The sequence below is a fragment of the Emys orbicularis genome, chromosome 22 (genome assembly GCF_028017835.1).
Source record: "Emys orbicularis isolate rEmyOrb1 chromosome 22, rEmyOrb1.hap1, whole genome shotgun sequence".
In the NCBI taxonomy this organism is placed as follows: Eukaryota; Metazoa; Chordata; order Testudines; family Emydidae; genus Emys; species Emys orbicularis.
The window spans coordinates 10,519,829-10,534,714 of NC_088704.1; the positions used below are offsets into that span (position 1 = coordinate 10,519,829).

General features: G+C 41.1%; 1 protein-coding gene across 1 annotated transcript in view; it reads right to left on the minus strand.

Moving 5' to 3' along the window:
* The window catches only part of PRDM2 (PR/SET domain 2), a 99,676-nt gene extending 85,985 nt beyond the window's left edge, over nt 1–13,691 (minus strand). The window contains exon 1 of the mRNA XM_065421218.1: nt 13,616–13,691. Coding sequence (XP_065277290.1) covers nt 13,616–13,624 — 9 coding nt within the window. The 5' untranslated portion in view covers nt 13,625–13,691. The remainder of the gene's footprint in view (nt 1–13,615) is intronic.
* Nucleotides 13,692–14,886: the final 1,195 nt, after the last annotated feature.

Sequence of the window (14,886 nt, forward strand, 5' to 3'; positions counted from 1 at the left end):
TTATGGTTGTTCTTTCAAAAGTTTACTACTGAACATTGGCTTAATACAGCTTTGAAACTTTACTATGCAGAAGAAAAATGCTGCTTTCCCTTTATTTTTTTAGTAGCTTACGTTTAACACAGTACTGTACTGTATTTGCTGTTTTCCCCCCCCCTCCTGTCTCTACTGCTGCCTGATTGCATACTTCCTGTTCCAAATGAGGTGTGTGGTTGATTGGTCAGTTCATAACTCTGGTGTTTAACTCTGAGGTTCTACTGTAGTAACTAAAAAAATTCAGAATAAGGTGATTCTTTAAGTTGATGGTGTCTCTTTAAGGACACTTCACAGAAGGCACTGCAGATTGCTTCTTTCTCCATATGCCTTTCCCTGCCAGTCCATACCATTTTGCTCCAAGCACGATGTACGCTGCACAATTCAACTGGATAAAAAGACATTGGGAAGGTTCACTTTGCATTCTGCAAAATACACTGATTTGGACCAGCAAGGCAACAAATGAAAGGCAGGCTTTCATCCAGGAAATTTACAAAAGCCAAAACACATAGCACCCCCTGCAGGAGTGCTGGGCAGATTACTGGAACAATTCCTATCTACAACAAACCTTGTAGCTCCAAAAATTAGCATGAAAACAAATGTATTTTAGTGCTAGGTTTGCTTCTCAGTTACCTACTTTGCTACAAAAACATTATAAATTGCTGTTAATTGTTTAAATGTCACAAAATAAAAATGATGTTTCTAATATTCTGAATTTGAATCATGAATATTCTAAAGTCGGAATTCTCCAATAGCCACATATGGTTAACAAGTAAAAATAATCATTTGGTCAGCCTGTATTAAGGGGAAAAGTTAGGTTCTAAAAGGTTAATAATTATTAAATATTTTAATAAATGGCTAATCAATTATTTTAAACTGTTAAGAAGCCCAACAGGTTTCTTCTAATCAATTATAACATCTTCTGTTGTGCTCATCATTTGTACTACACGTCTGTAACATGCTTACAACATAGATTAATATGTTAACTTTTTATAAGCTATTTATGAATATACCCTTCATTTCAGAGTTACTGAGCATGCACAACTCCCACTGAAGTCATTGCTCTTTAATAGAACTGCATCAGGTGGGAGCTGAAGATGTTTAGGTAACTGAAAATCTGTAAATACAGAAGCTCCCCGACTTACGCAAGCGTTCCGTTCCGGAATGCCTTGCATAAGTTGAATTTTGCATAAGTCTGGAACCTATCTCCGACAATTATGCCAAAAAAAAAAAAAAAAAAAAGCTTACGGAACTTCTTCCGTAAGTGCGGCTTTCCGTAAGTTGCGTTTGCATAACCCAGGGAGCGTCTGTACCAATATTTTGGCATCCAAGTTTGATAATTCTGGCCATAGTTATTTGTCCTAGGCCACAGAAAAAGACAGTAGCAAAGATGGAAATAACAAATCTAAATATCTAGGAAAGGTATCAAAATATCAACCAAAAACAGGGGGACTGCACAACTGGCCTGGGTAACCCTGCTCTACTTTGAAATCCTTCTTGCGTCTACACAGGAGACACAGCAGAGGGATGCTGACAATGCTCATATGCATACCAATACTCAAAAGGTTCCTCCAGTGCACAGCTTTTTTCATAGCAAAGGTAAATGTTTGAGGGGGGAAATTACGGGCACATTTGTGTATGCACCAAATTCAGTTGTGTGTCTTCAAGCCAAAACTGGTAAAGATACCCTCCTGCCCCTAACCTCCAGTGTCAACACCTTGTGAACTAGGGCTCTTTCCAATACTTAAGATATGGTTTGAGATTAAAAATAGTAAAACACTTCCCAGTACTAGGTACACAGTATAACCAATCAGTATAAGCAGCAATTTCAACCATTTTTGACATTATAACTGTGTAGCTCTGATACTAACTATGTCACACTGATCACTGTTACATGACTGTATAAAAACTTAGTTATCTGTGATAGTTTTTCAAACTAAACAGTCAATAATTTTGGGATATGGTGTACATTGTACATATCAATTACAGTCAATAAATAAGGTGACCCAAAAGAAATAAATAATTTAGGAGAAGCTTTGGGGTACATTGCTGCAAATCTTTAGAATCAACTATATAAAGAAGTGAGCTAAAAATTGAAATGTGTAAGACCATGTTTTGACATTTAACTGTATTTTCACATAGGACTGTAGAGTATATGGTATATGCAGTTCTCCTAGGTCCTCCTTTTTACAAATTTAATCATTAACAGACTAACTGAACATGTCAAGCATTAGTAAAATAAATGGTATGCCTTGTTTGGGAAATAATCTTTAGTACCCCTTTTCTCGAGGGAAGATCACTATTTTCTGAGCAGGGTTTTCAAGAGAAGGATAGCTGCACTGATTTGAAAACTCTAGGTCCTGTGATTTAATCAGCAACACTGACTATACTATACCCTTGAGAAGGCAACAGTTCCTTGGGCCAGAAGTACTGACAAAGTAATGACAAGACAGCGAGGACTGCAAGCAAAAAAATATGGCAGATGTAGAATGTAAAGATAAGCAGACAACCTATGATTCGGTTCCTGCAAATGAAGGCATGGTGTTAACAATTCAGTTGAAGCTAAGTATTCAACACAGTTTGATAACTACCACCTATGTAACCACTCCCTTTAGTGTACTCTCAGAATGGGGTAATCTAGCCAGTATTAACTATTGGTACTGTCCTCAGAACATTTGTTTTCTCCATATCACAAATTTGTTTTCTTAGAGTTTTCCCCATCCCTGGGATGTTTCTTTACAAATGTTTCATATCTTACTTAAGCAATGAGAAATGTATCCTTGTAGTAAGATATTTTCAATATAAAGTAACAGGCATTTGGAAAAAATATGCAGTATTAAGATTCAAACACCAAAACATATAGTAATAAGGCTAAGGTATACCATTTTCTATATATTTACTGTGATAGCTGTGTATTTAAACATTTGAGACTCATGTGACCAAGTGCTAAATGAAACCAGTAAAGTATCAACATCAATCCAGCAGTTTAAAGAGTACACCCCAAAATGTCTACTGTCTACAAGGTACTAAAATATAACTTCCACTGCTGTAAATCAACACTAAGCATTAATGTATCAAAGAGAGGCCTGCACCTCAGGTTGTTTTAAACTTGTTTTGACTCATCAGCAGAAGTCACTAGATACATCTCTACCCCAATATAACGTGACCCAATATAACATGAATTCAGATACAACGCGGTAAAGCAGCGCTCCGGGGGTGGGGGGGCGGGGCTACGCACTCTGGCGGATCAAAGCAAGTTCGATATAACGTGGTTTCACCTATAACGCAGTAAGATTTTTTGGCTCCAGAGGACAGCGTTATATCGGGGTAGAGGTGTACTTTTTTCTATTAGTTTAACATATTGGCTTTTTGCCATTTTTTTTATTTCATACAAAAAATAGGTAAAAAGAGAGGCTTGTCCTGCACATTAGCGCACTTAAATACTAAAATAAGTTAAAAATTCTCATATTTGTTGATCGTGAACCTGTGTGTGTCTGTATGTATACTTATCCACACACGCAGCATAAGCAAGATCTGCTGAAATCAGACATGTTTACTAACACATTATTAATATGATTTGAGTTCTGAACAGTTAAAATAAAAACACCAATCTTAGATTTGTAGTTTCATTTAAAAGGCAGCAATGTAAGAATAAATATTTCAATACATGTAAAGAGGGTCATTTTCTATTTTCTCTATTCTTTGCACTGGCCTGTGAAACGATATAGTAACTGGTTTTGAATGGCTGTTCTGACCCTATTTTAATGCTTCAATCAAGAAGAGGGTTGGGGGCTCAAGACCAAATAATATTTTTATTTAAATGCAGTAGTCTATATAAAAATGCACACTTTGGCTCATTAGCACTTTTAAAGGGAAAATTACTTACCTGTAAATGCAATTCTCTAAAGGAAGGTTCCACTATAAATTTGCACCCCATCTCATGTCCTTGAGAGCTGACAGGCTAGCACAGTGTAGTTTAACATCCTCTGACAGTGAGGCAGTCCATGCACATGCCTCGTGCTCAGGCGGATGGACATATAAATATACATAGCACATCTCAGCCGTTAACTGCCAGTTCCTTTTCTAAGTATCAAAGGGATAACAAAAATCCTAACTCTCATGGGGAGCTAGGAGGGGAAATGTAGATGTATAGAGGAAATGACCTTCAGAGAACTCCTGTTACAGGTATATATAGCAATTTCCTTTCCTTCGAAGGTATGTATCCTTGACAGAGCCTCATACTCAGTGATTACAAAGCCAGGGGAATGTCTCTCCCAAACAGACTAGGTTACTCAATGAGGCTGGAAAAAAATTACACAGAATTAGTGTAATATGTCCAGCCTATTATTATAATTAAAAATATTAATTAGAAGAATGCCAGGTAAAACAAATACTCATCATCGTAACGTGATGCTGGAGAACCATTTCTTTAAAACTGATAAACATAGGTCGGCAGAATTTAGCAGTCAGCTAAACATCATTTGAAAAACTTTCAGGTCAGGATTACAGTAGTTAGCCACGTCAGACTTCAATACATTTATTAATTAGCAAAGTGCGGAAAATGTGTATTTCTTCCTGTTAGTGGTTACTGAATTGTACATACTTTTTGAAGCCCTGCTGGATGTAGCAGACTACAATGTTTGAAGACATATTAAGAATTTCCTCCTCTTTCTCCCTCCCCACCCCCATTTATGTACAAGCATAGCACAACTATGAACAGGGTTTTGTAAATCCACTCACCTTCTCAGCAGAAGTGAGTTGGGAAGCTTTGCACAGTAAGTGGGCAAGCTCTAACCAATACTTTTTGCTTATTTTAGACTTTTATTTAAAAATATTTTACTTTCTAGCCCTCATGTTTGTGATTTGCCAAATATGAAATGATACAGTGCTATTTCTTGAGTTCAGAAAGACCGTTTTGGTGTCTCTACCACTACTACAGCATTCCCAAACAGCCGCAGAGTGAAAATGACAATACTGTGGTCATATCAATGTTATTGCCTTGTGCTTCAGGAAGCCTGGAACAGCTGCAAAGACATGTACACAAAGGAGGATGACCTAAAAATTGGAAACTACGGAAGATGTAGAATGTCAGGGATCCCCTGCTACCCACAGCAGCCAAGAGGTCAGGGGATGGGTAAAGACTTACCATACTTCCTAGCTTCCAGCAGCTACAAGTCCGTGTAGGAAGAGAAAAAGGTTACTTTCCTCTTTCAGCAGGGAGAGAAAGGCAGGAGTAATGGGGAGGTTTTGTGACTTTCAGACTCTTGCTAGCCTTAAACAAATATTGAAGCAGAAGGCACCTGAGCTGACAGAGCATGGTGACTGGAATTCCAGCACCTTTCCCCTTCCAGTATCTGGGACAAATGGGATTGGGCTCCGCACCAGGGCATTGGACATGGATTTCATTAGTTACCGCTCATTTTATTTTTCATCTTGGTCTCTGGCTAGAAGGTGTCTTCTAGAATATATGAAAAACTGCAAAATAGTAAGCAAAATTACGTAATTTTAAGGTTTGATTCTTCCCAGTATGTCAGGGCCAGAAGATGTTAGCAGAACAGGACATGTTCCCAGTACTGCTCATTTTAAAAATGTTAATCCCCATTTAAGTACGTAATCTCTCATGACTTTTTTAAAAAATAAATAGTACAGAATCAACTAGTTTGGACAAAATTGTATGGCACTTAACTAGATTATCCACTTAGGCCTGTCAGAAATTCTTCTCTAAATACAGTAGCGTAGCTAGCAGGGTGCAGGGGAAGCAGCCGCTTCCCCCGCCTTTCCAAAAGCAGCCGGAGGAGCGGGGGGGGGGGAGGGGGGCGCGCAGCATGTGGCCTGTAGCATGGCTGGCAGCCGCAGCCGGAGGAGCGACGGGGGTGCGCAGGCTGGCGGCCCGCAGCACGGCTGGGAGCCATGGGAAGACGGCAGGCGCGGCCGAAGGAGCAAGAGGGGGCGCAGGCTGGCGGCCCGCAGCACGGCCGGAGGAGCGAGGGGGGGGGCGCCACGGGGATGGCACAGCAAGGCCGGAGGAGCCATGGGGGGGAGGGGAGGGACGGCCGGAGGAGGAGCCAAGGGGGGGCGCGACCAGAGGAGGAGCCAAGGGGGGGCGCGACCAGAGGAGGAGCCAAGGGGGGCCGCCTTTTTTATGTTTGCTCCCCCTCCTCTTAGAAGCTGGCTACGCCACTGCCTAAACAGCAGCACTATCTTTCAGCCTCAAAAACTTCAGAACAGTCCTAGCACGTAACAGAGTATGTAATTTGCATGTATCTGCAGGTATTAAAATACAAATCAGTACCTACATTTACTTCTACTTACATAAATCGAAGAGATTAGCATCTAAAAGTCATTCAACACAGCAGTTTGAATTCCACCTCCACTGTACTAACGGAATTCACAAATCATTTGTTCAAGAGCATTGACAATGGCCTGTTTCATGACACAGTAGATTTACACCTCCAAAACAAAACTCTTAATAAGTAACCAAATATGCTATTCAATACAATAAACAATGGACCAAATTCTGTTCTCAGTTAAATCACTGCAACCCATTTATTTGCAACTTGAATGCAGTTGCATAAACATAATCCAGAAATACTACGGCTTCAGTCACTTCTCACAGACTTTGAAGAAACGCATTCAAATAACTTTTGCTATAAAATGAATTCGTTTACCTCGGGGGATATTTTATGGGGCTACTATATAAGTGCATGTGCTACAACCAATGTTAACAGACATCTGGATAAAACCAGCCTGAAAGAGTGAGAAAGAAATCCTAAAACAGTGGGTATTGTTTTAACATTTTCCACAGAGTTCACCACTTGAATACTTCAAGAAAGCTACCACTCACTGAATAAAATAGTGACTAATCAGCTTCATTACTACTTTTTAGACTTGTTAATGTGAAGTCGCTCATAAATACTGAGCTGTTGGCATTCAAATTTACAGGGGGTAAAATGGTAGAAAAACATCGCAAAAAATCATTTGAAGGGGTGGAAGAGAAGAGACAGCAGACTGGAGACTAAAGTTAAAATAAAATGTTGAGCACAACTTGATAGCATCTCTGAAGACATTTCTGAAGCAATATTATTATTAATAATGTTTATTATGTTAGTCCTAAGGCCCAATCAAGAATGGGCCCCACTCTGCTAGGTACTCTACACACAGAGAGAAGTAGACAGTCTCTGCCTTGAAGGGCTTATAATCTAAATAGACAAGACAGACATAAGGTGAGGGAAAGAGTATAACACACAATATGATGCCAGCAAACGTTAGTTCCACTTTTTTTAAGGTATGTGCTGTTAGGAGGGGACAAACCAAATGCAAAGTCAAGGAAGAGGTGACATGGAAAAGAAAGGGTTGAGAAGGGCTGGGGTGCAGTGAGCCTGAGGTGAAGATACTACAAGGGATGGGGGGGTTTGGAAGCGAGGGTTTGGAGCAAACAATCAGTTATAACAGGGCAGAGACAATCTAGTCAAAACTGTAGGAAGTTCTCAGAATGTACAAAGGTACATGTTTTGGCTGCTGCAGCAGCTGCTCCTATTGGCAGTGATGTTAGGGTATGTCTACACTACCCACCGGATCGGCGGGCAGCGATCTATCCAGCAGGGCTCGATTTATCGTAGCTAGTCTAGATGCGATAAATCCACCCCGAGTGCTCTCCCATCAACTCCTGTACTCCAGCTCCGTGAGGGCCATAGGCGGAGTCGACGGGGCAGCGGCAGCTGTCAACTCACCGCGATGAAGACACCACGGTAAGTCAATCTAAGTACATCGACTTCAGCTACGTTATTCACGTAGCTGAAGTTGCGTAACTTAGATTAATTCCCCCTTCCTCCCCCTCCCCCATAATGTAGACCAGGCTTGAGTTTCTGTTTCTGAAAGGGTCTCTAAGAAGGGATATTAGTAACAAGTGAATGCATACAGCAGAACTCTGATTGGATGGGGGGGGGATTAAGAATGTATGTCATTTGCTCACTTAAGCAATTTATACTCCCACCCTTTTTTTTAAATGGTCACCTATACAAATATCCCAGATAGCATGCAACCTCTTCTCCACACAATCTTAATGCAGTCTGAGATGCGTGCGTAAGAATGGCCATACTGGGTCAGACCAAAGGTTCATCTAGCCCAGGATCCTGTCTTCTGACAGTGGCCCATGCCAGGTGCCCCAGAGGGAATGAACAGAACAGGTAATCATCAAATGATCCATTCCCTGTCACCCATTCCCAGCTTCTGACAAACAGAGGCTAGGGACACCATCCCTTCCCATCTTGGCTAACAGCCATTGATGGACCTATCCTCCATGAACTTATGTAGTTCTTTTTTAAACCCTGTTATAGTCTTGGCCTCTGACAAGGAATTCCACAGATTGACTGTGCGTTGTGTGAAAAAATACTTCCTTTTGTTTGTTTTAAACCTGCTGTCTAGTAATTTCATTTGGTGACCCCTAGTTCACGTGTTATGAGGAGGAGTAAATAACACTTCCTTATTTACTTTCGCCACACCAGTCATAATTTTATAGACCTCTATCATATCCCCCATCGTCTCTTTTCCAAGCTGAAAAGTCCCAGTTTTATTAATCTCTCTTCATATGGAAGCTGTTCCATACCCCTAATAATTTTTGTTGCCCTTTTCTGAACCTTTTCCAATTCCAATACATCTTTTTTGAGATGGAGCAACCACATCTGCATGCAGTATTCAAAATGTGGTCATACCATGGATTTATATAAAGGCAATATGATATTTTCTGTCCCATTTTCTATCCCTTTCTTAATGATTCCCAACATTCTCTTTGCTTTTTGAACTGCCGCTGCACATTGAGTGGATATTTTCAGAGAATTATCCACAATGACTCCAAGATCTCTTTCTTTGAGTGGTAACAGCTAATTTAGACCCCATCATTTTATATGTATAGTTGGGATTATATTTTTCACTGTGCATTACTTTGCACTTATCAACATTGAATTTCATCTGCCATTTTGTTGCCCCGTCACCCAGTTTTGTGAGATTCTTTTGTAGCTTTTCGCAGTCTGCTTGGTTAGTATCCTCTGCTAGATCCAGGTATGTTGTTTAAATAAGTTAGTCACCTAAAATACTTCATTAGAACATCTTCCATGTCTAACTCAAGAACGTTATGGAGGGATCCAGGAAACAAATGTCTGTGACGAGGGACCCTTGGCACCAACTGGCAGAGCGCACAACGGGTGCATAGGGTTGTACAGGGAGCCCCGGATCAGATATCTGCATAACAGTTCAACAAAGGATGGCATGTGAGGTCTCTACCAATAATCATTACAAAAACGTATGTATGAATAATGTGTAAGGAGTTATGTGTCTATATTGAAAAGTATGTTCTTAAGGTCTTGGAGTTAAGGCAGATTACCAGGAGGTGACAAAATTCGGAGAGTTTCCTTGCAGACAAGAGGTAACTGACACCTATCTCCTTGTCTGGCCATTTGTGTATTGTATGCCTCACACTGATGCCTATTAATTTGCATCTGGCCCAATATGCAAATAAAGAGACTGGAAAATCTACAAGAGTGGAAATCTACAGGAAGAAACAGACAGCAGGTGGGTGGGAGGAGGTGGTGTCCTGTTTATGAACAAAGACAAAGGACTGGTCTGGTATATCTGGAGTGCAAAAAGGACACATGGAATCATTCATCTGGGACGCAAACTGACAGAGTGTTTGTCTCATGAAAGGAGGGTCAGCCAGGGTGGCTATAAAGTGCTGCAAGGATTCTGGATGAGCAATACTCTAAAAGACATGAGAGTATCTTGTTAATTAATTCTAGGACCTATAACGTGTATGAAGATTGTTTTACCAATGTTTTCAATACTTTTACTTGCTACTATTGAATCTCTATGTTTTGTTAAATAAACTTATACCTGATTTCACTGTAAGCATATGTAAATGCAAGTGTTAAGCGGAGGTTGAACTGAGCTTGGGTATACTGTTTCTTTGGAAGCAGCGAATCTGTGAATACTGTGAGTGTCCAGTGGACAGGGACTGAACGCTCAAGGGTTGGGAGTATGCCAATCGCTAACCTAGGGGGTCAGCAACCTTCGGCATGTGACCCGCAGCTCTCATTGGCCAGGAACGGCAAACCGCAGCCACTGGGAGCTGTCGGGGGCCGTGCCTGTGGACGGTCAATGTAAACAAAATGTCTCTCAGCTCGCCAGCGGATTACCCTGATGGGCCGCATGCTGAAGGTTGCCGACCCGTGCTAACCTATAGTGACAGCAGGACCTGCAAGCCCTTGAGGGAAGTGCCTATGTTGCCTGTGGCTGGTGGAGTCAGGGAGCTGACTCACAGCAGGCCCAGACAAAGCTTTCTCATGCTAAGGGCAGTTGGTAGCAAAGGTGCCCCAGAACCCTGGGTACCCACAGGAAGTGTCACAATGTACCTCTGCATAATGTGAGTGAGAAAAACCCCAATTAACTTGAGGGTCATTTAAGTTAGACCAAAAGCAGAAATAGGAAGAATGAAAGTAATATGAGAACAGGACACTTGAGAGATGTTTGGCATCAGGCATCAAAGACAGCTCTTATATAGACCTGGCACTACAACTTGTCAATAGTGAATGAAATCACAAAGGCACTACAAGAAAAAAATAACACAGGGTTGATGCTAAATATATAATTAATCTGAATGGCAACTAAATCATAAGCAGCCATATGTACTCTGTACACTCGGAAGGCCAAATCCGAACGTGGGAGATGCCAAAAAAGATTTCAAACTATAGGAAAAACTCCTTGGGGGAGGGACCTCTATTTGACTGCAGAACACCAAACACGCATATGGCACTGAATAAATAATATTAGCAGTTCGACATAAGGATGATTTTTTTTTCATAGTGTGTGGAAACCATATTTAATTCTAAAAATAAATCATTGCTGAAAAATATGGGAAAGAAGCAGAACCACCAACAGCAATTACCAAAACCTAGAATTTGGAGCTTACAGAATCTTAGCAATTCCCGAAGTGTATCAGAATAAGAACTAAACCAGTTACTATTCAAGCAGCCCCACAGCAACAAGCTGTTCTCCTCTCTCATATTGCTGAGTACATGCAAAAAAAACCCTCACAAGTGAAGATGTCTGGTTGCAATTATACATGCAACGGTGATGAGATATTTCCCCCAACCATCCCATACGTGACTGCAAAAGGACATTAGCACAAGGGTTAATGCATCAACTATAACTACCATATTACTTTACAAGCTTGATAGCTCCATTGGTAGAGAGCTTTTTATATTACTTTTTATATTATAAATATTACAAATCTATTTTTTTTGGTTTCCACACAAGAAGGGGAGCAGGAGAGGGGAAATCCCAACAGCCAATTCCAAACTGTAATTAGTTATAATTAGTCCATGGTAATGGTAGTGGTCTGGTGTTCTTTAGTGAAGTAGCATCTTTGTTCTATGTTGATGGAGATAAATTAATTACATTATTCCTCAATGACATGTTTGGGGCATGAGGGTGATAAAGCCAGCCATTAGAAACAGTGACATCAAGGAAAAAGAAGGTGCACAACTACGTTTTTTATGTCATTGTGCAACCAAGGTTGTTTCTGGCCAGAGAAACAAGAAACATCTGTTCATGGTCATTTTTTTCAGTAAACTCAAAAACTGATTACATCCTTTCAGTATAATAGCCTATTCTTCCATTCAGTCAGAAGGGATTTTTTTAGCTCCATCCAAAGAGAAGCCTTTGTAAGAATTAAAAGGGTCTGTTTACCTATTTCATAAGTGTTCTTACATAACCCAAGTGTGTACAACTGGCAAGCATAAATATAATATTTGTATTGATTACATGTAAATTCAGAATAAATAAAATCATATATATGTAGCACTGCTTAGAACACCACACTACAGGACACACAAAAACCTCATATTAATATATTCCTATATCCAGGCATGCTATAAGGAAAAATGCTTATATTTCAATGTTTCAGAGTAGCAGCCGTGTTAGTCTGTATCCACAAAAAGAACAGGAGTACTTGTTAGTCTCTAAATTTGTTAGTCTCTAAGGTGCCACAAGTACTCCTGTTCTTTTTATATTTCAATGTGTGTTCTTAACTTTTCAGAATAAAGAGATTTTAAGGATCTAGACCAATGTGAAGGTTTCTTCTTGAACCAGTTTCAGTCTTCATAATAGGTTCTGATGACTGTGGGTTTGAAACTGGAAAATAGACAGAAGGCTGCAATTTTCAAAATGTTCTTATAAGCAGGTAAACTGATAAAAGTAAAGTACAAACTGACATGGGTCTCCTGGAGAGGTTTTCTTGTAGATGGTGCCAGCCTCAATATCTTACATCTGATTAACAGGAGTTCACACAGGAAAGCCAATTAAAATCAATAAAATTAGATCAACTTCACATACACCCACACTGTGGATGGAAAAGGACTATGAGATTTAATTAAATCAGAGGTTTTAAAGAACAGGACTAACATTTTGGCTTTCTAGTGCAGTGGTTTTCAAACTTTTTTTCTGGCGACCCAGTTAAAGAAAATTGTTGATGCTCGTGACCCAACGGAGCTGGGGATGAGGGGTTTGGGGTGTGGGAGGGGCTCAGGGCTGGGGCAGAGAATTGGGGTAAGGGGGTTCGGGTGTGGGAGGGGGATCTGGGTTGGAGCAGGGGGTTCGGGTGTGGGAGGGGGTCAGGGCTCTGGGCTGGGTGTGCAGGCTCTGGGGTGGAGCCATGGATGAGAGGTTTGGGGTGTAGGAAGGGGTTCTGGGTTTGGGGGGGCTCAGGGTGGAGGCAGGGGGTTGGGATGCGGGAGGGGGTCAGGGCTCTGGGCTGGGGCAGAGCGTTGGGGTGCAGGGGTGAGGGCTGCAGGGTGGGACCGGGAATGAGGGGTTCAGGGTGTGAGGGGGGCTCTGGGTTGGGGCAGGAGTTGGGGAGTGGGAGGAGGTCAGGGCTCTGGGCTGGGGGTGCAGGCTCTTGGGTGGGGCTAGGGATGAGGGGTTTGGGGTGCAGGAAGGGGCTCCGGGTTTGGGAGGGGCTCAGGGCTAGAGCAGGGGATTGAGGCGCAGGGTTTGGGCATGGGCTTACCTCAGGCGGCTCCCAGTCAGTGGTGCAGCGGGGGTGCTAAGGCAGGCTTCCTGTCTGTCCTAGCACCGCAGACCGTGCTGCACCCCGGAAGCGGCCAGCAGCAGGTCCAGATCCAGGCGGAGGTGCGCAAGGAGCTCCACGCCGCTCTCGCCCACAGGCACTGCCCCACCCAGCTGAGTCGGTGCTCGGGCGGGGGCAGCGCGCGGAGCCCCATGACCCCCTCTCCCCCACCCACCTAGGAGCTGGACCTGCTGCTAGCCACTTCCAGGGCACAGCATGGTGTTGGAACAGGTAGGGGCTAGCCTGCCTTAGCTGGGCAGCACCGCCGACGGGACTTTTAACGGCCCGGTCAGCAGTGCTGACCAGAGCCGCCGCGGCCCAGTGCCTTCCATTCCACGACCCAGTACTGGGTCGCGACCCACAGTTTGAAAACCACTGTTCTAGTGGATCACTATTACTATTCCTGGTAATAATTAACTGGTTTAACATCTAAGTAAGGTACTTTGAAAGTCTTACATTTAAACTCACCTGATTCATTTTGAATTCCTGTTGTGTTCTGAAAAGACACACACAACAAAGAAACTCCTTTGATTACATGAGCCCTAAAAAGAAAAACAGACAATTGTAATACACGCCTACCTACAGTGATTTGAAACTACATAAAGATCTGTAGAGTTCTATTTAAAAGGGGCTTATCAAAAAGAAGCCTATTACTTTATATCAATTCTGCTTCAGACTACTATATTGTCATTATAACCGATTCAAATTTAATCTTAAAACCCAAAGAAAGGTTTCTATCACTGACCTTTCTACGGCATCTTTTAAAAGTGAGACAAGCTGTATTCAGATGACTGACATTGATTTATCAGTTTTTATAAACAAATTAGCTGTTAGCATTTTGCAATACAAAGCATTGCTGAAGAATTAGTCTAATTTAGTGATTTATTTTAGTTAAGCTACACAGTCATGATGCTTACCCCATAGGTTTAAAGCAGTTTGAAAGGATTTAGCTGCACAGTTCCCATTATCAACAAGAGTCAGGCAACTAAGTCTCCACTAACCACATCTAAAACAGATTTTTTTATTGAAATTCAGCCTACTTTTCACTAAGGTGCTTACAGATATTGTTTTATTGCATACTAGCATTTTTTTTTAAATAAAGGCCCCAGGTTTGAAAAAGCATGTTTCCATAAGTAACACACAGCTTTAAGTTAAATTTGGAGCCCCAATGACTTGTGTCCATATTTACCAGGAGAACACTACACCTTAGATTGTAGTTCTTTGATGTTATTTATGTACAAGGAAGCATTATTGGAAGTTACATTGTCATTTTTACACGAACATTGTTTAGTACCACGCAGTAAAATAAATTTACTGTATGTACCACATTATTTCTCTTGGAGATTAACTGGTGTCTACACTGTTAATGTATTTTATGAAAGTATAGTTTTTACTGTTATTCTCCTAGCTTCAGTTTTCTTAAGCAAGATAACAATCACTAATATATTAACAATACATGTTTTCAAGCGCTTGGGCTAAATAATGTTAAAATTACAATTAATTTAAAATGTGTTTTAGCAAAACACTCAAAATAAATTACTGGTAATTCCTCACTTCTCTGAATTATACAAAAGTTGAAATGCCTCATAACAACATAGCAGGTATTGTCATGTATATACCCATAACGATTTCTTAAGAATAGAGGATCATATGATTTATAATGAATTACAAACTTTCCTTGAAAAGAGAATCTCTTACTGTATTCTAGTCCTCTATGAATAACTCATTTTGGCCTACAG